Below are 24,168 nucleotides of genomic sequence, written 5' to 3' on the forward strand. Positions count from 1 at the left end.
CACTCCCCTCCCATTTCTTCCTCCCCCTGCTCCTGGAGGGATGGGGAGGAGAATTGAAAGAATGTAAACCCCACGGGTTGAGATAAGAGCAGGCCAGTAACTAAGGTATAAGACAAAACCACTACTGCTACCACCAATGATAATAATGATAAGGAAAATAACACAGGGAGAAAATACAATTGCTCACCACCCGCAGGCCGACCAATACACAGCCCAACCCAAGCAGCAATCTGGGCCTTCTGGGTAACTCCCCCCAGTTTATATACTGGGCATGACGTGCTGTGGTATGGAATATCCCTTTGGCTACTTTGGGTCAGGTGCCCTGTCTCTGCTCCCTCCCAGCTTCCCCTCCTCCCTGGCAGAGCATGAGACTGAAAAGTCCTTGATCGAAGTAAGCATTACTCAGCAACAACTAAAAACATCGGTGTGCTATCAGCACTGTTCTCAGGCTAAAGTAAAAAACACAGCCCTGCACCAGCTACTAAGAAGGACAAAAACAACTGTTACAGCTGAACCCAGGACACACTGGAAGAAACCTTCTATCTTACCTCAAAGTCTAAATAAATGAACATCTAATACATGAATTCACTTGGGGAAATAAACCCCAAACAACCAACCCTACATGTTTGGTATACTATCTGATGGTAATCACACACCTTTGAGGAGATCTTTATTCTGGTATTTTCTTTTTATTTCTATTGCTCCGCCTCAGTACCTCTCTCACTATCGGTTCCTATTTACACAGCCAGACACATTCTATCTAATTTCCGTGAATGCAAGATCCATATTAGGCACCAAGAGGAAACTCTCAAGAGTTCCTTCAGACTCTAAAAACATGAACTTGTCAAAGTTCTAGATCCACCGCCATTAACTTTCAATTCTAAGAACCCTCTGACTTTCATGCATTCCTGTGAGGAACAGGAGTTGGTTACTTTCATGAGGCCTTAGTTACACGGATCATTTTTAATAGAAAAACCAACGTTGACGAAGCAATTCCTTCATATTCTGCTGGGTATCATATTTTGGGTCTCATTTTCTTCTTTTAACAAAACAGATATTTTATGACAAACAGCTATAACTGACATTTTAAAATGAGAATTATTTACTATTGTAGTTCTAATTATGTTGAGTCATAGCAGATGTCCAAGATTTTGGGCAGCTTCTATCAGCTCCTCAAGTGAAGGAAAAACATGGGATTAAAGTTGACTTAAGTACTCCGAAAGCAATAAAGAACATCTGTGCTGCCCACCAGCTTAGCCCAGACTCAGAATCAATTTTAATTTAAGAACTTATTCAAAACAAGGGCTCTAGGTAGAAAATAAGCTTTCTTGCATTGGTCTCTCTATTCCATAGGTCATATTTATCTTTTCCGAATCCTGAATGTTTGCTTGCACAGTGTAAAATAATTCAGATAACTAAAACCAAGTATAGTACTTGGGAACATAATTAAAGGCATCACATCACTGTATTAATAGGAACTGAAGAGGGCCTCTACTTCCAAAATTCATATGGTTTGTGGATGAGAAATAATAGATGCAAATAAAGAACTGATACAAGGATAAGAGAATGTGTACTGGCCTGTTACCACACACTTCTTCTGACATTCTTCCAGTGTTAGAAAGTTGTTTTCATTGCCATGGCATCCACCGTATTCAAATATTTCACACTCACGGCTTTGAATATTGAAGTAATAGCGCATATGGATTGCTTTGCATGGACCTTCATCTGCTTTCATGGCACAGACTGAATGCCCTAGTTTCAGTGGTGGCAAAGCAGCACCTGTAATACAGAAGAGAAGTAGAACAGCTGTTATTAAGTTAGTTAGCTTCACTGCACAGCATAACTTCAAAATAAGGTTGCTTGCGCCTTCTGCTAGAAAGGCACTGCATAACACCTGGCCGTAAAGCTCTGAACACTCTAAACATAAATGTAAAAAGAAAATAATCAACTGCACAGGGACACAAATTCCATTCGATCAAACTAAATGTGTGATTTCAAGTTTCAAGCGAAACAGCTCATATTATAAACTTTAACTTCTCATCATAAACATCTCCCTCCCACCCACCTCCCACATGAAGACAGGCTGAGAAAGTTGGGGCTGTACAGCCTGGAAAGAGAAGCTGCGTGAAGACCTCAGAGCAGCTTCCAGTATCTGAAGGGGGCCTATAAGCTGGGAAGGGACTCTTCATTAGGGACTGTAGTGGTAGGACAAGGGGTAATGGGTTCAAACTTAAACAGCAGAAGTTTAGGTTGGATATAAGGAAGTTCTTTACTGTGAGGGTGGTGAGGCACCAGAATGGGTTGCCCAAGGAAGTTGTGAATGCTCCATCCCTGGCAGTGTTCAAGGCCAGGCTGGATGGAGTCTTGGGTGACATGATTTAGTGCGAGGTGTCCCTGCCCATGGCAGGGGGGTTGGAACCAGATGATCTCAAGGTCCTTTCCAACCCTACCTATACTATGATTCTATGATCTAAACAGCTGTGGAGCTAGTGAGCATTTCTGAACAACAAATACATTGAGAAAATCCTAGTAGCTCCTAAGGACACAACAGCTACATAAAAAAAGGCGTAAAGAGGGTTCCTTGTGCTCTCTTCAATGCACTTCTAATAGTGAACATAGCTTATATAAAGACATCTCATAGCAGTGTGGGATGAACTAGGCAAGACATCCCTGCAGAGGGCACCATTCCCTCGTCAGATGACATTTCACTGGCACATAAAGCCATCCGGTACCATTAAGATGTATGTCATCATCCTGTCTTTTTTCCTTTGATCTCACTGTTCTTGCATTAGAGCTTTTGGGAGTTAAGGAATACACAACTAAAAAGTTAAGGTGAAAAGAAACCGTATGTTTTCAAATTGTGTTATTTCTATGTCTTTCAATGTTTTTGAAGGGAATGTTTTGTAAAAAAAAGTCATATCTATCATGAAGAACACTATCGAAGTTTTACACTGTCAATCTCTAATAAGGAAATTCTGACTGACTGTCCAGTTTGTGATACAGTTCCCTTATCAATATCTGGTTTAATATCTTTTCCCGCTTTGCTTTGCAATAGCAGCAAAAAAACCCAGACCTAAAATTTTCATTCATTCTCCCACACCTACTCAGAACATTAATGTCTCTTAACAAATATATGGAAATGTATCCATCAGTGCTCTTTGCAGCAGTCCAGGAAATAGGAGGGGAAAAAACCCCAACAAACCACGGAGGACAAGAATTTACATGATCATTGCACAGCTTTGTGCTACTAACTACATTAAGTGTCCAGTTTTAATTTAAAGAATCCATAAAAATCAGGCTTTATGACATGGTAAAAAGGAAATTGGTATAACTACTACCTACCTCCACTGTGGATATCTGTTTTAACATATAAAATTTACCTTATTTTATAACCTTTAAATGAAATGCAGAGCTGAGATAAATCCTCATAAATACTGAGGGCAGTAGAAGTTTACTAATTTTATTCCAATTTTCAGCACTAAAATCTTTTAATTCATAGCATTTAAATCCTTGAAAAATTAACAACCTTTATTACACAATTACCATCCACACAAAAATTGTAGCACACAATTAGATCTTCCAATAATGGACAATTTGGTGTTAAAATACAGACTACGGTTACTATTTTCAAAACTCTTATTAAATACTCAGTTCCTAAAATAGTTTGTGACTGTTTCCTCACTAGTGAAATTATATTTCCAGATTTTGAAGTCAGGAAAATAGATTTAAAAATATTATTGAAGTCTGTCTAATAGGAAATACGGATGAATTAAACATTTTTAAGAGTCAGTAGATTCAGTAAACTTCCTATGGAACTCCGCTTGCCAACATTTCTGAATTTCATTTCTTGCCAGCTTCCTTATCTGAGTCTTCCTGAGTCCACAAAGAACTAGGATTTAGAAGTCACAAGAGATTCCAAATTGGTCCTCAAAGACTTAGAGTTCTCCACCAGGTTTGGGAATCCTTTGGAAGGGAGTTAAAAAAAAGGCTCAACATGAGAAGTTGAGAGGATACTGCACTGTAAAATGAAACTTTGGAATTCCCCCACTCAGTAATAGGGAAAAAAATGCCTTCATAACATCAAAGTTTCTGGAATAACTTCTGAAATGGTAAAAATCACACGTTCAGAGCTCCACAGAAACTGATCCAACTCAAATGTGGTTGGGGTGAGGGCTGGCAGCTGGTTTATAAACACTTTACTTTCTTGGCATACAAGAAATGAAATCCACATGACCTGTGCCAGTGACCCAGTGTCAGTCTAGGAAGAGGTTGTGAAAACTTACTAGGATTGCTAACTACTGGAATTTCAGACATAGGGTTATGTCAGCTCATTTTGCTTGCTACATTATGCCACACCACTGTTGTGGGCTATCAAAAAGGAAACAGTGTGCAAGCATAGTTGCAAAACTACAAAGATGATGAACAAATAGCTTAGTAGAGTTTATCTTAGGAACTTTCTGGTCTCAACTCCTAATCTATTTCACATTAAACCCACATAACTAAATCCTTGTTTTGCTTACCTCCTGAGGCCTTTCCTCTACAGTCACAATGACACTGTTACCCCTGTCAGATGTACTGACGTCTGCTGCAAATATAATCACTGAGTGTCCTGGGTTCAGCTGTAGCAGTCATTTTTCTCCTTCTTAGCAGCTGATGCAGGGCTGTGGTTTTGACTTTAGTCTGAGGACAATGCTGACAGCCCACTGATGTTTTTAGTTGTTGCTAAGTATTGCTTACTCCAATCAAGAACTTTTCAGTCTCATGCTCTGCCAGGGAGGAGGGGCATGGGAAGCCGGGAGGGAGCAGAGACAGGACACCTGACCCAAACTAGCCAAAGGGGTATTCCATACCACAGCACGTCATGCCCAGGATGTAAACTGGGGGGAGTTACTCAGAAGGCCAGATTGCTGCTTGGATCGTATCAGTTGGCGGGTGGTAAGCAATTGTATTGTGCATCACTTGTGTTTATTGTTTTCCTTTTCCCCTGTTAGTTTTAAGAACAGTCTGGACAGCTGTCAGGAAAGGTCTCTCTCCCCTTGTTATTTCCCTTATAATTATTATTATTGGTGGTAGCAGTAGTGGTTTTGTGTTATACCTTAGTTACCGGACTGTTCTTATCTCAACCCATGGGGTTTACATTCTTTCAATTCTCCTCCCCATCCCTCTGGGAGTAGGAGGGGGAGGAAGCAGGGGGGAGTGAGCGAGCGGCTGCGTGGTTCTGAGTTACAGGCTGGGCTTAAACCACGACACTGTGTCACGCTTTTTGGCAATCATTTATTTTCGTAGGAGTGCTAGCAAGTTAGTGTGCTTTGACTAAAATCTGTACCCTGTGTAACCCCCATGGGCCAAACCCTTCAATTTGAACAATAACCAAGTGACTCTGAAGAAAGAAGTCTCAAAGGGATTCATGGGAACTGAATCATTCTTCTGTCTGGGAACAGTGAAAGAATTCTTTCCCATTATTTTACACCTGGGAAAACTTAACTCACGCAGATGATAAAAAAACCAAAACTTTCCTTCTCAGATTAGAGCAGTGGATGAGAAGGCAAGTGTGAGCGTTTGGCATGATCCAAATCTGCTTGTACTCATTTTGAATATGAAATATACCTCAAGAAAACTAATTCTTAGCATAAGGCCTCCTTGTCTGCTCTTGAACAGTGGAACAAATTGTTCCTGCTACATTTTAGGTCCTGTGTGAAGAGCACAGGATATGACATTTTGGGAAGATGTCTGTCAGGAAGGTCACTGAATATTCTCCAATAGAAACATGGGAAGCTAAAACTCGAAGGAATTTTAAGGGAGGTTCACATTCAACTTCTGGCATATTTCTATGGAATAAATACCTTGAGACCTTTCCTGACAGCTGTCCAAACTGTTCTTAAAAAAAAATCCAGTGAAGTAAAATTTCCAGCCACCTGAAGCAGTCAGTTCCCTGTCTACTACCCTTCTTGCAAGATAGTCCTGTTTTGTCATATATAGCTTAAATATTCCTTATTATATATTAAACCATTTTGTACTTCCTTCAGTGCACAGACAGAATAATACCATGTATATAGCCAATTTGTTTTGATCTACCTGGATTTCCCCAAGTCTTTGAACACAGTTTCCCTCAACCTCCTCCTGGAAAAAGTGGTGTCTTAGCGTGTAGACAACTGATCTATGCAGTGAGTGGGGAACTGGCTGACTGTCCACACCCCAAGGGTGGTGGTGAATAGCTCCTTTTCAAACTGGGGACCTGTCAAAACTGGGGTCCCCCAGGGCTTGATATTGGGCCCAACACTGTTCAATGGTTTTGTTCAGTCATCTGGAAGATGAGATCAAGTATAACCTAATCAAGTTTGCCAACGGTACCAAACTGAGAAGTAAATGCTTCAAAAGGAAGAACCACCCTGCAGGAAGACCTGGATAGGCTGGATGAGTGGGCTAACAAGAACCTTACGAAGTTCAAGAAGTTCTCCTTCTCAAGTATAGCACATTGCATTTGTCATTTTAAAAAGAAAATTAATTTAGCCCTCCACAATGGACCTGGCCCTGCTGGATATTTATTACTCATCCAATTTAGGTATCTGGTCCAAATAAACTTAGAAAATCCATACAATTATAGCACTGTACTAACCTAGACCAAGAAAACTGAGTTTGTTAGAAATACGTTAACTAATGGTTACAGCTAATGCTCACTGTCACACAAAAGTTATTACTTGCCATACTAAAACCAAAATAAAGCAAAGCAAAACCTCTTCTCCTTCTCCCCCTCCTCCTTGATATTTTAATATAATGGCTTTATTACATCAGCTACACAGGTTTTTATAACAGAAGACACTAAGCATCCACTGCTCTGTTTTAACAATCTTTCCACTCCATAGTTTGTGGTAAGAGCAAAGTAATGCTGATGAAATGGCTCAGGATGAGCATGAGCTTAGTGTAGGTATTTTCTGTCACTGCCTTCTTCCTCCATTCTTTCAGTCTTCCTACTTTTGGCAAAAGCCAGCAACAGGATACTGGCCAAGACTGTTCCTATACAGTACAGCCATTCTCACATTTATTGTCATTCACATGGTAGCATTTGCAACTCAATTGTAAATGTCTCTCTTTGATAAGTGATATCAATACTAAGCACCTTGTCACTAAGGAATACCTGTTTCTTCTCTCTCCATCTTTGTCAGTTTGACAGCTTCCCACTCGCACACAGTTCAGTGCTCTTCCTACCCATGTGTTTCCTACCCCTTCTTTAAGCAGTCACATTTATTCTTGATAAAATTTCACATATGAATAAAATGCACTTTCAACTTGTGAGTCATTTTCTTCAGGCTTTGGAACATCAAGTAAAGTGTTCCCAACCACATAAGGTATTACTGAACAACATACATAAACTAGTTATTTTTATACCTTTTATTTTTGCTATTACCCTTATTTATTGGTGGAAAAATGACAGGTTTTGCCAGAAATTAGCAAATTGAGAATCCTTTTTTATCCCATTGGACTTGACTTGCAACCTTAATTATTACTGTAATTTAAATACTAATAGACAAGAAAACCCCTCATATTCACAAAGCACTGGTATCCAATGTGATCCAAAAGTATGACATTACTATAATAATGGATGCACACAACTTACTTTATCCTTTAATACCTGAAATTTATTGAATTATAGGGTAAAATATGTTAATGTTTTATAACTATCTAACTCAGAAAATAAATGCTATCAGTGAAATTGCAGCATACAAAATTGCTACAGTTACATTCACTGAGACCAGAATTTCACTCTTAAGAAAACAGAATTTTAATTAGCAATGACCTAATCATTTTATAGAAACAGAATACTGCAAAATATTTTTTTTGTAAACGCTGCAACAGAATCTTTAGTAGTCGCAAAACCAGGGTACTAGTTTAATTTCTAAGCATCACATTTGTTTGTTTTTTACTTTTGAATACAAACCCAAAAGTTCAGAACTGCTCCTCATATTAAATCAATTATTGGTTGTATAATCTTGAGTAACTAGTTGTAAAATAACCAGTGATAAAATAATGCTCCCCTAAAAAAACTATTTAATTTCTTTGAGATTATTTTCTTATTGTCTTTTATAAACAAAGTAAAATGAGGAAAAAAATTAATCCAGCAGATTTCTTATTCTGGTGACAAAGTGTGTTATTTTAACAAGCAAGACAATTTGGCCTTTGAGAACTGCAAACTTAAGCTAAGGATTTTTACAAAGCTGAGTTGCAGGACAAAGTTAAGTGTGACTTTGCCCTCAAACAAGAAGGGCATGTATGTACTTCAGGATTAAAGAGAAACAGGTTTATTCTGTATGAAACAATCTTGACTGTGCAACATGCTAAGCATATGCTTAATGCAGAACAGTGCATATCTTAAACTGTGGAGACTAATTGTGGCACAGATCTAGAGCACTACCTTCATTTGTAGTATTGCCTTGGTTGTGCACTATTAATATTTTTGTCTCAAGGAACACTGCTGCAAAAGTCTGATAACAAGAAAAAACCTGGATGGAAATTGAACAAGACATGGAAATATTAAGTATAGTGCCAACACACAGCAAAGGCTCCCCTTAACTGCATTCCCACTTAGGCTTCAAAATCAGACCTGTCAAATGGGAGCAGTATCCACTGCATAGTTCTTTGCAGCTTAAGAAAGAGATCACAGTTTTAAATCATTTTCTCAAAGGAAAGAACAGCATTTTTGTATGGCCCAAAAAGTCCTCATTTGCTTTCTCAAAATTGCATGGGAGTAAATTGATATATCTTTCACAATGATATCCAGTAGAGAAGTTTTATCCACCTTAATTAATTTCAATGAAGTGAAAGAAAACAATGATCTTACAATGGTAAGAATCAGAGAACCTTCCCAGTTCTAACAGTCACACTTCTGACATTATTTTTCTTAACAAAAAGCTCTAACTGGTGAGTTTTCATTCATCCAGCAAGAGCAAATCACTTGGAGCTATACAAAGAGCTTCTTCAAATCCCAGAAAAACAACTAGAATAGTAATTGCATCCTCTTTAGGCCAAACTTTGCAAATTAACTGTGACTCAAGAGAGTTGTTCGCAGGACAGAGTAACATTGGTCTACAACGTTATTCATCCCGTTTCTGCTCCATTTGTGTGGCATGGGGAGATAAAACCCGAATTCACTAACTGTATGATCTTAATCATTCCCTAAACATTGAACTTTTCCATGGGTCCTAAAGTAGAGCTGTAAGAGAATAATTTTGATATCTAACACAATGTTTGATATGATTTGAAGTTCCAAAAAGCATGGGAAACAGAAGCCAGTATAGAAGACAATTTTGCTAGAGCTTAATGCAAAATTCTGAGCATCTCCCTCTTAGAAATCAGTGCACTGTTAGCCTAGTTCCAGCTTCAAACATTTCCCAGAAATATTCTCAAGTACAGAATTACATCTACAGTGCATTTTAATATAGCGGGTTCTGTTGTTTGAGATAATGTGGCATTTTTGAAACCTCTTACCCAGGACATAGTCTTCTTCGCTGTCATCTAAGTCAGTAGTTGCATGGCCAGTGATACAGATGAACAGCAAGATAAAGGTTAAAGGTGAGGAACAGCCCTTCTTTCTTCCTTTCATCTTTCCTGTAGAACACATAAATGACAACACACACTTCAGCCAACTCCTTGAGTGCTTTGTAAAAGCCACTAGCAGGGTAGCACATAGACATATGCACTATGGCTATGGGTAGATATACAAACTTGGAGCTTTGGAAATCATGTGAGCTATGCTAGTATCATTATACTGTAAACATAATGAAAAACAAGACAAGATTTATAGTTGTGCTCAGCTGACTGCAAGCCTCCTATCCTACTGCCAGTATTAAAGGCATTGCTATTACTTTTATTTTAAGCCACAATCGAAATCATGTCCCAGAATACACAATGATATAAAATGTAACACTTAATACTTTTAATGTCCTGACCAGTTTTACATGATGTATAGTTGACTGGCATATACAATCCTTCCAAATAAGTCTTACTCTGTCTGCAGACCCTAGATTCATTGCCACGCACAGGATTCTATTTTTAACAAGTATTTCATCAATTGATAGTTACCAAGTTCCCAGACTTCCATGTAAGCTGCATTTCATGGGAGTTGGTGAACTTTTTCCAACATGGGCTTCAGTACAATAAGAAGTATTTTGTATCTTGTAGATCCCTTTAATATTGAACACCTCACTTTAGTGCAGAGCCATTTTTTTTTCACATAGGAACAGTACAACCATAGTCACTCACACAAAGAAAACACTTTTATTCCATGGCAGCTGTCGTGTTCAAGTTGCCAAAGGTGAGGTAATGTATGCACAAATGTGAGTACCTCTAGAAAACTTTTGCTGTAACTGTGTTAGAAATACATATTTTCCAACTGACTAAAAGTTCCTTAAGGATCTCTGAAGTCTAATTAGACAATAGATGTCATGGTTTAAGCCCAGCCGGTAACTCGGAACCATGCAGCCGCTCGCTCACTCCCCCTCTTCTTCCTCCCCCCACTTCCGGAGGGATGGGGAGGAGAATCGGAAGAATGTAACTCCCACGGGTTGAGATAAGAGCAGTCCAGTAACTAAGGTATAACACAAAACCACTACTGCTACCACCAATGATAATAATGATAAGGGAAATAACAAGGGGAGAGAATACAACTGCTCACCACCTGCCAACTGATACCCAGCCCAACTTGAGCAGCGATCTGGCCTTCCAGGTAACTCCCCCCAGTTTATATACTGGGCGTGATGTGCTGGGGTATGGAATACCCCTTTGGCTAGTTTGGGTCAGGTGTCCTGTCTCTGCTTCCTCCTGGCTTCCCCTCCTCCCTGGCAGAGCATGAGACTGAGAAAGTCCTTGGTTGGAGTAAACATTACTTAGCAACAACTAAAACCATCGGTGTTATCAGCGTTGTTCCCAGGCTAAAAGTCAAAAACACGGCGCTGCACCAGCTACTAAGAAGGAGATAAAATGACTGCTGTAGCTGAACCCAAGACAATAGGCTCAACATCTCCTTTAGTTACAAATTCCCTATAGATACCCTCTTTTCTTACTAAAATTTGGCTAAGCCCATTAATGTTGACTTAACAGAAATTAAAGATCTAAGGATAAGGAAGTTCCTAGCCTTCAGACACCATTTTGTCTTTAGTGTTTTCCTTTGCATGCCTTTGAAGATAGCATGTCTGCATCACCTAAAACAGTGAGGGCAGGAGGGGCTATAGGAGCAGATGAGATGACCTGTCATTGTGCTTGGACTACAGTGCTAGATCAAGAAGGCTAAAGAGAGGATGATGGAGGGGCAGGTGACATTAATAGATTAATTGATTTGACAGATTAAACTTTTCTCTGAGTGAAATATCTTTGTCTGTGAAGTCAGAAGTAAATCATAGCTATGGTATCTAAGAAAACACTAGTAAGCAATGATGCCTCAGCAGGTGAAATCCACGCAAAGAGAGATTAACCAATTTTCCACAGCCACTCTGAACCGTGCCAGAGCCAGAAGGTGCAGTTATATCTTCAACACCAAATTAGAGCCAGAATTTTCATTTCTCTCTTGACAGCTTGCCATATTCAGCATCTTCCTCAGTTGCAGAATACGCAGTAAAAAAGAAATATTAAACATTCTCAAAAAGTAAGTCTTGGTGAAATTGCAGACCAGACCATAAGTAGCACTAATTATTTGGATAATTTTTTAAACTTTAGAAGGCTTCAGTATACAGTTTAGTGAAAAGCACTGAGACATGTCTTCATTCTTCTTTTTTTTTGTGTGTGTGTGTGTGTAATGGAATAGAATTTTGGGATCTAAGGAATTTCTATTTCAACTGGAAAATATTACAGTGTTAACTTTTTAATCATAATGCTTTCATGCAAAATAAACAGAAGAATGCATTTGTCTTTCATTCCTTCTAAGATCAATGTTAAAGCTTAATTTCTACATTTACAAATAAAATCCTTTATCCACATAAAGTTTGTCAAAATAATTCAGATCTCATTTTGTGCTATTAATCGTGATTTTTAAACAAAATTTCCTCAAAGTTTGTATTTTATTTCTATGAACAAATTCAGAAATTGTTGTTTTCAACTACAGAGGCAATAACTACTCTCGGAGTAGAAATGAATTTGTTATAAATTCTGAAATGACATTATGCTGAGAAAATGTGCAAGAGCTACAATTGCCCATTTCCAGGTATTTTTCGAAGAAACACAAGCAGTGTCTTTATTCATGTTTCTAACTAGAACTCCAGTTTTCATTCCTATATTATTTTACATATTAAAACTTAATCCAATAAGGTATTATTTTTTCCCCTTTCCCCAGCAACAAATTTCTAGTGATCTGTTTGCTCCATTCAGAGTGAATAATCCATAAATAATCTTTCCCCAGTCTCTTTACTGGAGGAATTAATTGTGGGCCACTTAGCTGACTGCAGGATATCTCTACAGCATTGCTAGAATGGGGAAAAACCATGGCACTGTGCTATGGATTTGTCATTTTACTCTAACGTGCCAGACTTAAGTATATTCATTAATACTACAGTCTAGATTTACTTGTGTACCCCATCTGCTCTCATTTGCCTTACCCTTTTTTCAGCCTGCTTGGAAGTATCTTGTTTACATGTGATAATATTTCCATTTTCTAATGCCATCCTCCTCCCAGCTGTTGTCCCAGTGTTATTTCACCACTGACTTTTCAAAATATTACACCATAAAGGAAAGGAAAAGTATTTCTGAAATTATATATATATATCTTATTGCTATCCACTGAATACTTCTGTGTTATCTAGTCAAAAAACACATATTCCCTCTCCACCTTTTTCTGAGTACAGTACATACTATAACTTAAATTGAAAGCAAAGTAGCTATTCCAGACCAAGGGCAATGGCCAACTGTGACATCACTGTCACAGCTTCAGGAACTTTGCCCTGAATTTGATCAGGTTCTGTAAAAGTGGATGAAGTTTAATGCCAAAAGATCCACCAAAGCAGATCTCTATACACTACCTGGCAAAAATAGTGTCTTAGGCTTCAGACGCTAGAAATTAATCACATACATAATAAGCAACATTTTTTTAACATATCAAAATAATACCATGTAAGACTGTAAGACAAATCCAAAATAAACCAAGAAAACATCTTTAAACGGAATTCCATTGACTACATTTCCATACAAAGTGAATAGAGGTAACAATGTTTCTTCTTAGCTTTCATAGTCCATTCTATGGTTTCCAGAAACAGACTACCTCTTATGATGCATTTGGCCTAATACCAGATAGATTTTCTTCCATGAAGAGCTTTGTGGTACATGGCCTTGGAAGAATTTTACTTTTTTATCCAAAAGTTTGAGAAATAGTTACAGCAAATCTTTTTATTCATGCCTGATAAAAAGTCTAATCATGCTTTAAAAAAGCATGTTACCTGCACAAGGTAGCATGAAGTTGTCCAAGACTGCATGTATGATTTGAGAGACATCCGAGTCATGATGTATGTTCGACACTAACTATAATCAAAACAAATCCATGACTAAGAAAAATTGTATGGGCAGAAATATTAAGTAAAAACTTTCAAACAACTGCACAAGAATAAGTACTTAACATTATAATGTAAATAAAGGTTGTGATAGTTTGAAATCACCTAGGCTGAACTAAAGCAGAAATATCATCAGCTATTCAGATTTGATAGATAGATAGTAATAACTTTCACTTTTTGCCTGGCTCCTATGAGCTCAAAACACACAAAAACCCCAAAACACCCTTTCAATTTTAGTTTTTGAAATTACATGAGAAAGGGGAATTCTCTAAGCACATGGCTTTCTTTAGAAATTTAATTTGTAATCGTTGGCATAGTTGTGACCCTTCATAAAGGAACTTGCAAATTATCTGCAACCTCAGTTGCCCATGGATTAATTCCAAGTTTGCACTCGGCTCTCATTTTCTATGTTTGAATTCTTTCAAACATGACAGCAAAACTTGCCCTAGTTCAGCAAAATTCAGTTTGAATTTGCTTTTGCATCACTCAAGTTGAGGCCTTTGTTCCTTCCAGGAATCTGCAGAGTATAGACTTAGACTGCAAAATTTAGTAATCCATTTTTACTCAGTCATCCAATATTCCCAAAAGCTTGTTCCCAAGTAGAAGGAAAGTAAAGGAAATAATCAGTCAGAAATTGAAATCTCTAACAAGTTTCTCTTTTTCATTTGGAAACAGAATTTAATATATTGTGAACTATCACATCTAATTGTCACTGTGTGATTAGGAGGATAAATTAGTGCATTTGTGCAGAGAATAAAAATATTACCAGGGTACAGTATTTCTATTCTTCCACTCAACTCTTACCTTTTCCCTTAAAGAGTACATTGTCAAATGCAGACCTTCTTGATGCTTGGGAAATTTCCCAAGAGGAAAAATTTAGGCTTTATAACTATATATCTGCCTTACTGCAAAGTTCACTGTCCAAACACAATCTCCTCCATCTTTTCCCAAGGTCACACATTCCCAGAACATTGTGTCAAGTATCAGTGGAGGTGGAATGAAGGGGGCGAAGGTTTTAGCACTGAAATGCTTAAATCCATCTGTAGTTTAATTATTTCTTATAATTCCTCAGGGAAGAGTGAAATCCAAGATCAAAGTGAACTTGGCACTACTTTTTCAATTAAAAAAAACCCCAAACCCTCCAGAAAGTACAAGTTTTCTGATTTTATGTTCAGCTGCCCAGTAACAGAACATTAAGGCTGCAAGCCTGTTAAGATACTGATTTTATTTCCTTTTTTAATACTTTCTGGTTATTTTACTTATATGGAAAGCACAATTCAAAATACTTCATCTATGACATTTGGCTCAGTAAAATATCAAATGCACACATTTGTGAAAGACTGTCTGTCATAGAAAAGATAGGAAATGTTTTGAGTTTAAATAATTCATGTTAAATGGTCTGATTAGTTAGGCCAAATTCTGAAAATCTCTGGGATTAAATGTAGCCTCTTACTCCAGAAGGGTTCTAATTCAGGACAGCCAGAAATCAGGCCAGCATTAATACTGGCTTTTCTCTAGATCAAATGTCATTAATGCAAATTTAATAAATTCCTAAGAATTTTTCTTAGGAACTGGCACTCTGCTGCTCCCAAACTATCTGTTGAATCAGACATTTTTATATCTATAACAGACAACATCTAAGTTACTTGACAGAGGAGATCAAAGGTCTATGGGTAATAACTGCACCAATTTATTTACTAGTTTAATTACACGCTTTAATTTGTGAATGCCATTAGGTTCCCTCAAGCTGTGATGTAGGTACATTAAGGCACAGCACAAGGAACCATGGAAGTTCCCAGGAACAGAATATATAAAACACAGCATGTTCTCCTTGCAGTCTGCAACCTCTGGAGCCAGATCTTTTATGTATGTTTTTGGTTTTGTTTTTGTTTGTTTTGGTTTTTTTTTTATTTTATTTTTTTTATTTAGCACTCTCTTCAACACCAATTTCTAAAGCTACCAGAATGTTTAGAAGCAAAAATTTCTTCAGCATGGTTTTTATCTCTAACTAGCTAACTGGAAAAGGCAAAAGAAAAGCAAGTGTTTCCGGTAGTAGCCAAAACCAGACAGCTTTAGAAAACAGCATAAAGTGACATTGTATTGACCATAAAAGTGACTTATTCACACTGACAGCCCAGGAAATGGAAATGCACTCACAAAAACAAAGGAGGGGGGAAGGAGGGGAAGGCAAAAGATATAACTAAACAGAGGAATGAACAGCAGGAGAGGGGATGTGCATATTCAAAGGTTGAATTGAGCACAGGATAAAATTAAAGATAAAAAGGTCTAATTAGACAGGATTACAGCACTTCTGATACAAAATCAGACCCTCTTCAGTTCACTGTACTTCAAAGGCAACATATTTGCTCCATGATATCTTGTACTAACTACTATGACAGTGATTTAGTTAGGCATACCTGCAGCATTGTCCCTCAGCTGGCAGAGTCAGTGAGCTGCCTTAGGAAGTACTTGAATATACGGGCTATTCTACAGCTGTTTGAAGAGCATCATGTTTTCTCATTTACTCTAGTGTAAGTATGAAGAACGAAGTAAGCAGCAATTCTATCACCTCTGCTCTGACGTAAACTGAACAAAGAATGATGTTACATGCCCTAGCTTTAGAAGTCCCAGCGCCAGTGCTGGTCTGTCATTCAAACTGACTTCTGCCAGAGCAAAGCCTGGCAGTGTCACAGCAACTTAATAAAAAGGGAGGCAGTCTACTGTGGATCAACAGTGTGCAATAATTACTGATTGAAAGCACAAGATATCGAAATCCTTCTCCCCCCCATCAACTTGCCTCCCTCCTGTGCCCTACAGCAGCAACCCTAATAGTTTGTATCAGTCGTGAGGCTAGAGAATCCATCAGATTCCTTCATCAGAACTTCAAAATTCCACCTTGTTATGAAAGAGAATTTTTGTTGGTAACCTACGTTTCATCATTTAACATAAATGTTGATTTGCTGCTGCACTATTCCAGTGTCTTAAATTCCCAAGTGAAAACTGGGAAGTGAAAATTGGGAAGTGAAAATTTAGAAAAACAAAGGTCTTTGTTAGCTTTTATGCTGAAATGTTGTATGACCTGGTGTCAGTTTCAGACTTAAACTCCCACTATGGTTCTGTTTTTATTAAGGTCATAAATTCTGCTTTGAAACCACAACTGATAAGTGAAAAGAAAACTCTGTTACGTTTTGAAATCGAAACAAAAAAACCCTACCAACATTAATAAGCCTACCGCAAGAACACCCTCACTATAGACCTCTCTTGCCTTTGTACTTTCCTTTGTCAACTCCCTTCATTTGTGCTTTAAAACTGTTTTCCATTTCCCAACTTAGCTCCTAGACCTATTTAATTTTTTCTCCTAGTCAGTTCACATCTGGCACTGGGTACTTTTGCCACCCTGTCTTCAATCATTTTCTCTTGTGGCACAGCTCCAGACCCTAGTTCCCTTCTCCACTGAGTTCCCCTTCTTACCTGGCTGAGTCAGGGCCTCATATTCATGATATCCATCACTCAACAACTGGGAAATGGATATATTCTGGGAGGCAGAGAGATGGTGAGAATATGCCTTGGCAACAGTAGCCTGCAAGTAATTTTCCTAACAACTTGATCATGCAGTGCAGAGCACCTGATGCAACAGTTCAAGTGAATTATAAACTCTGAAATGAAGAGTGATTTTTAAAAATAGCTGCACTTTTCATTGGAATACTGGATTTGCCTACATCAAATCATATAACTACTAGTGCTACCTTGATGGAGAACTGTCCTGGGTTCATACCGGCTGGGCTTAAACCACGACAAGAACAACTAATGATTTCGTAGCTACTTCTACTACCCATAGGAAAAAAAAATCTCAAAATAAAACACATACCACATGATCCAACATTATGAACTTATCATAAAGGACCTACTGAGAATGTGATTTAAACTTCAGTTTCTACCTCAGAGAAGACTGATTCAAGTGGGAATAAAGAAGCCAGTTATTTATTTAGATGTGGCAACTCCATTTGGCTGGCATGCCACATCCCATCGGGGTAAATCTCCACTTCACATATACAGCCTGTTTTCATTGTGACATAGCTTTCAACAGGGAAAGGAAACAGTTGTTTGCTCCTGCAAAAAATATTTTTAAATGTAGACTAAACCAAATTACTAGTTTAAATAATTTCATAAACCTTAAAAAACAAAACACCAAACCCACCACATTCAAAACTGTACTACTTGGACAGAAACCACCTGTTTGTAGCAAAAATATAAGCCATATAAACCTATTTTCAAAAAGGAATACCTTCAGCATCACAAAAGCCACTAGAAAAACAAACAAGCAGCAATATTAGTTATGGGGTTAGGAACACAGCGTAGTAGTCTCAACATTAGCATTATAAAGCCTCTGGCCTGTCATTTTTTCTAGCAGTTTGGACTGGAAAGGTATAGTGTATGCTCTCAATCTCAGCTGTGCTTACTGATAAATAGTCATGTATTTAGAGGCCAGTTAGTTTACCACAACCTTTTCTAATGGAGAGAGTCATTTTGGTGCTGTACATTTGTTATCAAGCCAGCTGTGTGTAATTTCACATTGTACACACTACTCGATTTCACTAAACTGAAGCTGTCAGTTACTAAAATAGAACAGGCAGGCCCAGAAGGAAACTACCTGCCACACTGACGCCTCTTGTGACTGATTTTGACGATACCTATTAACCTGTTGTAAACTCATCATCACATAGCTCTCATTTTGCATGTATACTAAACATCAAAATACAAGTTTACTGGCTTTGTCAAGCAAGTTTAGCTCACCCTGTCTATCGTCCTAGCTGGAGACACGACAAGCATTTTTACTGCAGTGGATGTATGAGCTTTAGATCATCACACAGGTTAAAATGTTGTAATTACCAGTAATCGGTGGGATTTCCTCCAGATTCAGACTGCATCAGATTACTGCCCTGCAATTACTTAAAACCAACATAAAATAATGCTGCCGTAGAAAAGAAAGGGTCATATACCCTTTATCTCCCACCACAGTATAAGATCATGCTGCTTATTCTAGTGGCAGTGCCAGCTTCTAGTTGGAGATGTCCCTGTTCATTTCAGGGCGGTTGGCCTAGATGACCTTTGAAGGTCCCTTCCAACCCAAACTGTTCTATGATTCTATAGTTCTATGATTCTGTGGAGCTAAAGCATTCATCAAATGAGTCTCAAAGCACAGAAAACTTCAGCCTCATCTTTCTATGCTACCTTTTCTCTGACTGGTGAAAGCATAAAACATTGTCCAGAACCTCATTATGTTAGAGATTGTACAAACATAGAGAAAAAAGACTGCTTTTCAGCCAAAGTGGAAAATGTTTACAGAAAGTGCTAATACACTTCTGCAGACATTTCTGTGAGGCATAAAACTCTACCAGCTAAATATTTCCTTCATAAAATACTTGTATTTCCAATTTACTTGCTGCAATTGCTATTTTCAATATAATTGTTTTAAAAGGAATGCTCTAGTTTCTGGAAGAAGGTTGAACTTTCTTGTGCCCAGATTATATCCTGAGTCAACATGTTCAGACGCCTAGTTTTATTTTGTCACTAAACAGTACATCAAATTAACCAGTTAACTTCAGAGGTATACTTAGTTATGAACGGCACACATCATGGAAGATAGCAACAATACTAAAGGAGGAAAATGAACAGCTGTATTTACAGCAACAGGAAATAATTCAGGAAACTGAAAAAAGGAGTTGTGAGACAAAATTAAAAGGACTAAAAATAGGTCTATTTTGCTGTGAAATAACCATGAGTGGAAAGGAATCATACAATTCCTCATATGGCTTTGGTTCATTCTGTCCTGTCCTGGGTTCAGCTTTATCAAAGCTTAAACCATGACATGTCCGCAGGGGCACTCTGTCCCTATTGTAAAGAACAGTTTCACAAGAGAAACGCATAGAAGTAGGTATTTTGTCCCTGTTTTTTAAGACGACTCCCAGCTTTCAATGTAAAGACCTCATCTCTTCTAGTTCTTGGCAAGAAAATATGACCGTTCAAAATGTAGGCCAAAGAGCATTAGTAAGTACTGGAATTAGATTTTAAACAGTTAGGTCCAAAATTATGAGATCTGAGAGTCATATAATTCTTGAGGCTCCTAAGAGCTACTGATGTTCTATTTTTGGGTTGTGATATATATTTTCTTGTTCCTGTACACACGCTCTGACTCTGGCAGACATTCCCAGAACATACTGAATGCACATCAAGAAGATCATAATAGTTACAAAGCACTTCAAGCAGCTATGAGTTTATTTTAAAATGCAGAAGAGAGTTATTGCAGGAATCGCCTTTTTAAAGTAAATGCAGACGTTAAAGCAGCTTCCCAGAATGTGGGGATGGTGTTGATGTCTTTTTACCGAGAGATTTAATATCCATGTTTCCAGAAATTATCCTAATCCCACTGATATATCTGTGGAGCAACCTATCTTCTCTGCCCTAAAAGTAATTCAAAATCCACAGTCAGAAGAATAGCATAAAGGCTATCAGTGCCTCTTTACTGGAGAACAATCTGAGTGCTGGTATCTGCTCCTGTTCATACACTTGGAAGGGTGTTTGGAGAAACATATAAACAGTCCTTGAAGCTAGATCTGGAATCCAGTAACTCTCCTTCTGTAACTGTGGGTCTGGTCTAGCCAGAGGTGAGATATTAAACTCACTAAAGGCTCTGGACATGTTCTCTGAAAGCCTGTTAGGAAGTCTGTTCTTTTACAACTTTGCTTTGTTTCCCAGACACTGTATCTTGGAGCACTTTTCCACCCCAGTCTCTTAAAAATTTTATTTCTGACAGAATATCTGCCTCCTTTTTGTACACTCTCCCTCATTGCCCTGTAGATCTGACACGAAACCCTAAATTAGATACCAACAATTTATAAGGTTTTAACATTAAACTTTTGAAGTTAACTCTCTGATGAGATTACGGATAAAGTCAATGCCATTAATTGTTCTATATATCCTGAGCCAAGAAGATCATAAAACTTCAACTTACAATTATTCTACATTTAGAATATTACCTGCATGAGTAACAACTGAGTTTTCACTAGCAGTATTAGTAAATGTGGGCACTGCATGAAAAGGCTAAATGTACTAAAGGTCATAAAACTACTCTGGACAGCTGAAATACGTTAAACCTCCAGGTTACAAACTATGCAATGCACAATGTAAGGATAAACATAAAGATTACTGAAAGTCAATTTAAAACACACTTAGAGACTCTCCAGCATAAAAGTTAGGAAAATTTCAAAGTAATGGATTTATCAAAGCAGTTGCCCACATGACTACTTTTTAATGAACCTATTCACATGGGACATAATTGACAGTAGAAAAGGCCAGAGCAGAATGTGTTTTAATCATCTTTACCTCCTCTGTGTGCATTTCACACTAAGTAAATGTGCTTAAAATTCTCAAATTCAGCCTAAACACATACATTTACTGTGGATCTAGATACTTGCTGCCTTCACAATCACAAGCTCTCTCCTAGTAGAATTAAATAATGAGCAGAAGAAAGGCTCACAATTTTTTCCCAAGCATGTGCCTACCAATTCCTACAGCATGCCTTTGCTGTTCATATCTATACTGACAGCTGGACTTCCTGTCTTTGCATCTGGACATAAGACATTCAGGAAGTAAGGTTTATATCTTTACATGTTTTCCATAAAGTACTTTGATGACTAATTTCTAGGGTGCTGAGTCACATACTCCTCCCCATCCAAATTACTATTGTTCTCCCTACTCCACTCTTCCCATTGTTACATGTCTTTTCCTCATTTAAATTGCATTTAGATATTCTACAAAATGGTTATCTAGATTCTAGCTATTTTTTTATTTTTTTTTTTAATACAAGCTAGTATCACTGTTTTTAACTACACAGCTACTAAAAATGATGTTTATGTCAATTTTTCCAAGTAAAATATGAAAACAAATCACCAATAATATTCTGGGGTTTTGGGGGAGTGGTGGTGGGGTGTTTGTTTGTTACAGTGGCAACACTGTAAGCCTCATTCACTACCCTCCTCATTGTTTATAGTTTTTTGAGGGTTTCAATATACACTGTGAGTGAAATTGCCATACAGTAACATCAGCTTAATTTTATTCTCCTAAAATGTTCTTGTACTTCTCAAAATATTAACTGCTTCAAATGTTACATGCCTTAGAAGGATTTAAAATAGCATGGCAGACCACTCTGCCTGAATCAAGCCTCCATTTGAGCTACTGTAGTGGAAAAATTGTTTAAAAAAACAAAAGCTTTTTTCCAAACTCCAGCTATTGATCAAAATTTACATATTCATCTTTAGGATGGCTTACTTTCAAAGAATCATCTTGGAGCTCAAAATACCTTAGCCTGAGATTCTGACAACAAAAGGTCAGTTGTATTAGTAATCATGAAAGTATATTAACTGTTCTACAGTTTCAAATTTACAGAGAAAAAAAGTCTCCCTTTTTGCAGCATTCATTGCTGGACTTTGAATCTAAACATCTAACTCCTCCATCTACCACATTCTAAAGAAAACATACTAGTAGGTACTCCTTTCTGCCAGCTAAAGGAAAAAAAGCTCTCTCACATAAAACAAAGTTTGTACAAAGTACTCACCAAACGCCTAGCAACAGTTCTTGAAGAAAGAATTCCTGAATCAGTGCTGAATAGGATCCTCCCCTGCTAATTCACATTGAAGGGGTGTGGTGTAAAGCTACAAAGGAAGGATTGCAACCTGATCTTCCTAGAGCAGGCTCTTGCCGGAGGATTAATCAGCTAGTCGTTGTTCTTGCTTTTTGCATAGCACATGGGTTCACTCTGGGTAGAAGTCAGGGATCTGCAGCAGCGCAGGGACGCTTCCTGTTTAAAGTTTTCTGATCTGCCTTGTGGTTTAGACCAACTGTTTTCTAAACAGCACTAGCTAAAATGAAAAGCACTTTTAAAGAATGAGAAGCAATCTCATTCTTTAAAAGCGTAAGATATATTATTCATTATACCTTTCAGGCTTTGATATGGCTCATTAGGATGCCATACTCATTGCCTATTTAAGAGAAATAGGTTGTGGCTTACTTTTGGTTTTGGGTTTTGTCTGTTTTTAAATAAAGGCATGCTATTCACTGTAGATCTGGGCTGCGTTCATCACAGTATCTAGAGCTGTACTACAAAAGCTATTCTGTCTTCAGCTAGCATATACCGTTTATATATGAACCATGATACTATGTACTAAAACTAAAGTTAATCATCATTAGGAGTACCATGGCTGAAGACAGGAAAGAGACTCCAGCAGTAAGACTGAGACCTTGTAACTTGTGAATGTAGAGACACGTGACCAGAATCTTGGTCCTGGAAACTAAGGATGAGAATTTCCCAGATAGTGAATTAAACAGCAACAGAGACGGAAGTAACAACTGAAGTACAGTAACTTACACAGTTAGTAGCTCTAACTTAATTGCAATTATTTCTGATCAAAGACAAAGAGGTGAGTTAAATTACTTTCATTAAAGATCTATAATCATCTGTCCATCACCATCCTGAAACACATTGGAAGTTTCTCACAGTCAGTTAGCAGGTTAACAATCTCTGAAACAAACAGAAGTGCTCCTGGCAGCTTCTTAAATCTCCTGTCTGCTGTTCCTGACTGTAAGAATGTGTGTAATAATTTCCAGGGCAAAGTCAGTAGTCAGGTGACTCTGCCCACTATTAACTGGGTCAAATGGATTAACCGTCCTGAAATGGACTAGAAGCACTCAGAAAGGGGCAGTTTAAAATGCTGGGGGTGGGCTTCTACCATACGTATTACCAACTCCCTGCTCAGATAAAGCAAGAAGCAACCCAGCCCAGGAGAAGTCAGTTGAACGAAATGTCTGGTCTGAAATTTGTGCAACATCAACCCTCTGAAAAACATACTTTGGGGGTCCATGTGTTAAGAATTAGTATGTATCAGTGCTATCCATAAATCTCCTTCAGGGTCACAAGTAAGACAGCCCAAAACAGATATATTAAAATGACATGATGATTTAAAGAAATCTCAGTTGGTACATCTACAATAGAACAAAACCAACTAGATTTCAAAAAAAATTAGATACTTCTTCATTTTGCTTTTCTTAGAATGCACCTGTGTGGATGAACAGAGATAGTTCAAACTTAAAGTAATTTACAGGTAAGCTGCTTTCTTTTTTAGTAACACCAGATACTGAATGGTCTGAATTTACCAGTCCATACAAATATATTCCAAGTCTAGGGACCTGACCTGGTCAAAACTACTGTAGGGAAGATGTAAGAGAATGCAACACTTTATTTTGATTAAAAGCTAGATTAAGAAATCTTTGATAAATAATAAAACAGGATAAGAGTAAAAATACCTCCATGTGCAAAAGAAACACATATCCAAAAGAAAAGTTCAAAGGAAACAGTATTTCATTTTAAGGTGAATATTTTTGCTTTCTATTCTGTTAATGCCTCTCCAGTTCCCACATGCAGTCCTCCTAATTTAGTTTTCAGAAAGGTCTCTGGACTCCTTTGCATTATAGCTATAACATAAAAGGCTGCAGCTGAAACTGGAATCAGAGTTTTAAGATGGAAACAAAACTTATTTGAACCTTTAGTGAGATAAAAGAATTCCATTCAGCTATGACCTGGCCTAAA

At 37.8% G+C, this 24,168-nt stretch overlaps 1 protein-coding gene across 7 annotated transcripts in view; it reads right to left on the reverse strand.

Moving 5' to 3' along the window:
- The window catches only part of TFPI (tissue factor pathway inhibitor), a 42,053-nt gene extending 19,688 nt beyond the window's left edge, over nucleotides 1–22,365 (reverse strand). For 4 of the 7 annotated variants that reach the window (XM_030487216.1, XM_030487212.1, XM_030487217.1 and 1 more), the window contains exons 1-3: nucleotides 13,416–13,446; nucleotides 9,484–9,603; nucleotides 1,579–1,779 (exon numbers count right to left, since the gene is read on the reverse strand). In XM_030487216.1, the coding sequence (XP_030343076.1) occupies nucleotides 1,579–1,779; nucleotides 9,484–9,603; nucleotides 13,416–13,431 (337 nt within the window). In that variant the 5' untranslated portion in view covers nucleotides 13,432–13,446. Of the gene's footprint in view, nucleotides 1–1,578; nucleotides 1,780–9,483; nucleotides 9,604–13,415; nucleotides 13,447–15,943; nucleotides 16,020–17,464; nucleotides 17,637–22,140 lie in introns of those variants that run through there. The other 3 variants (XM_030487215.1, XM_030487213.1, XM_030487214.1) reach the window with 3 other exon arrangements.
- Nucleotides 22,366–24,168: the final 1,803 nt, after the last annotated feature.

This window comes from Strigops habroptila, chromosome 5, assembly GCF_004027225.2.
Source record: "Strigops habroptila isolate Jane chromosome 5, bStrHab1.2.pri, whole genome shotgun sequence".
NCBI lineage: Eukaryota > Metazoa > Chordata > Aves > Psittaciformes > Psittacidae > Strigops > Strigops habroptila.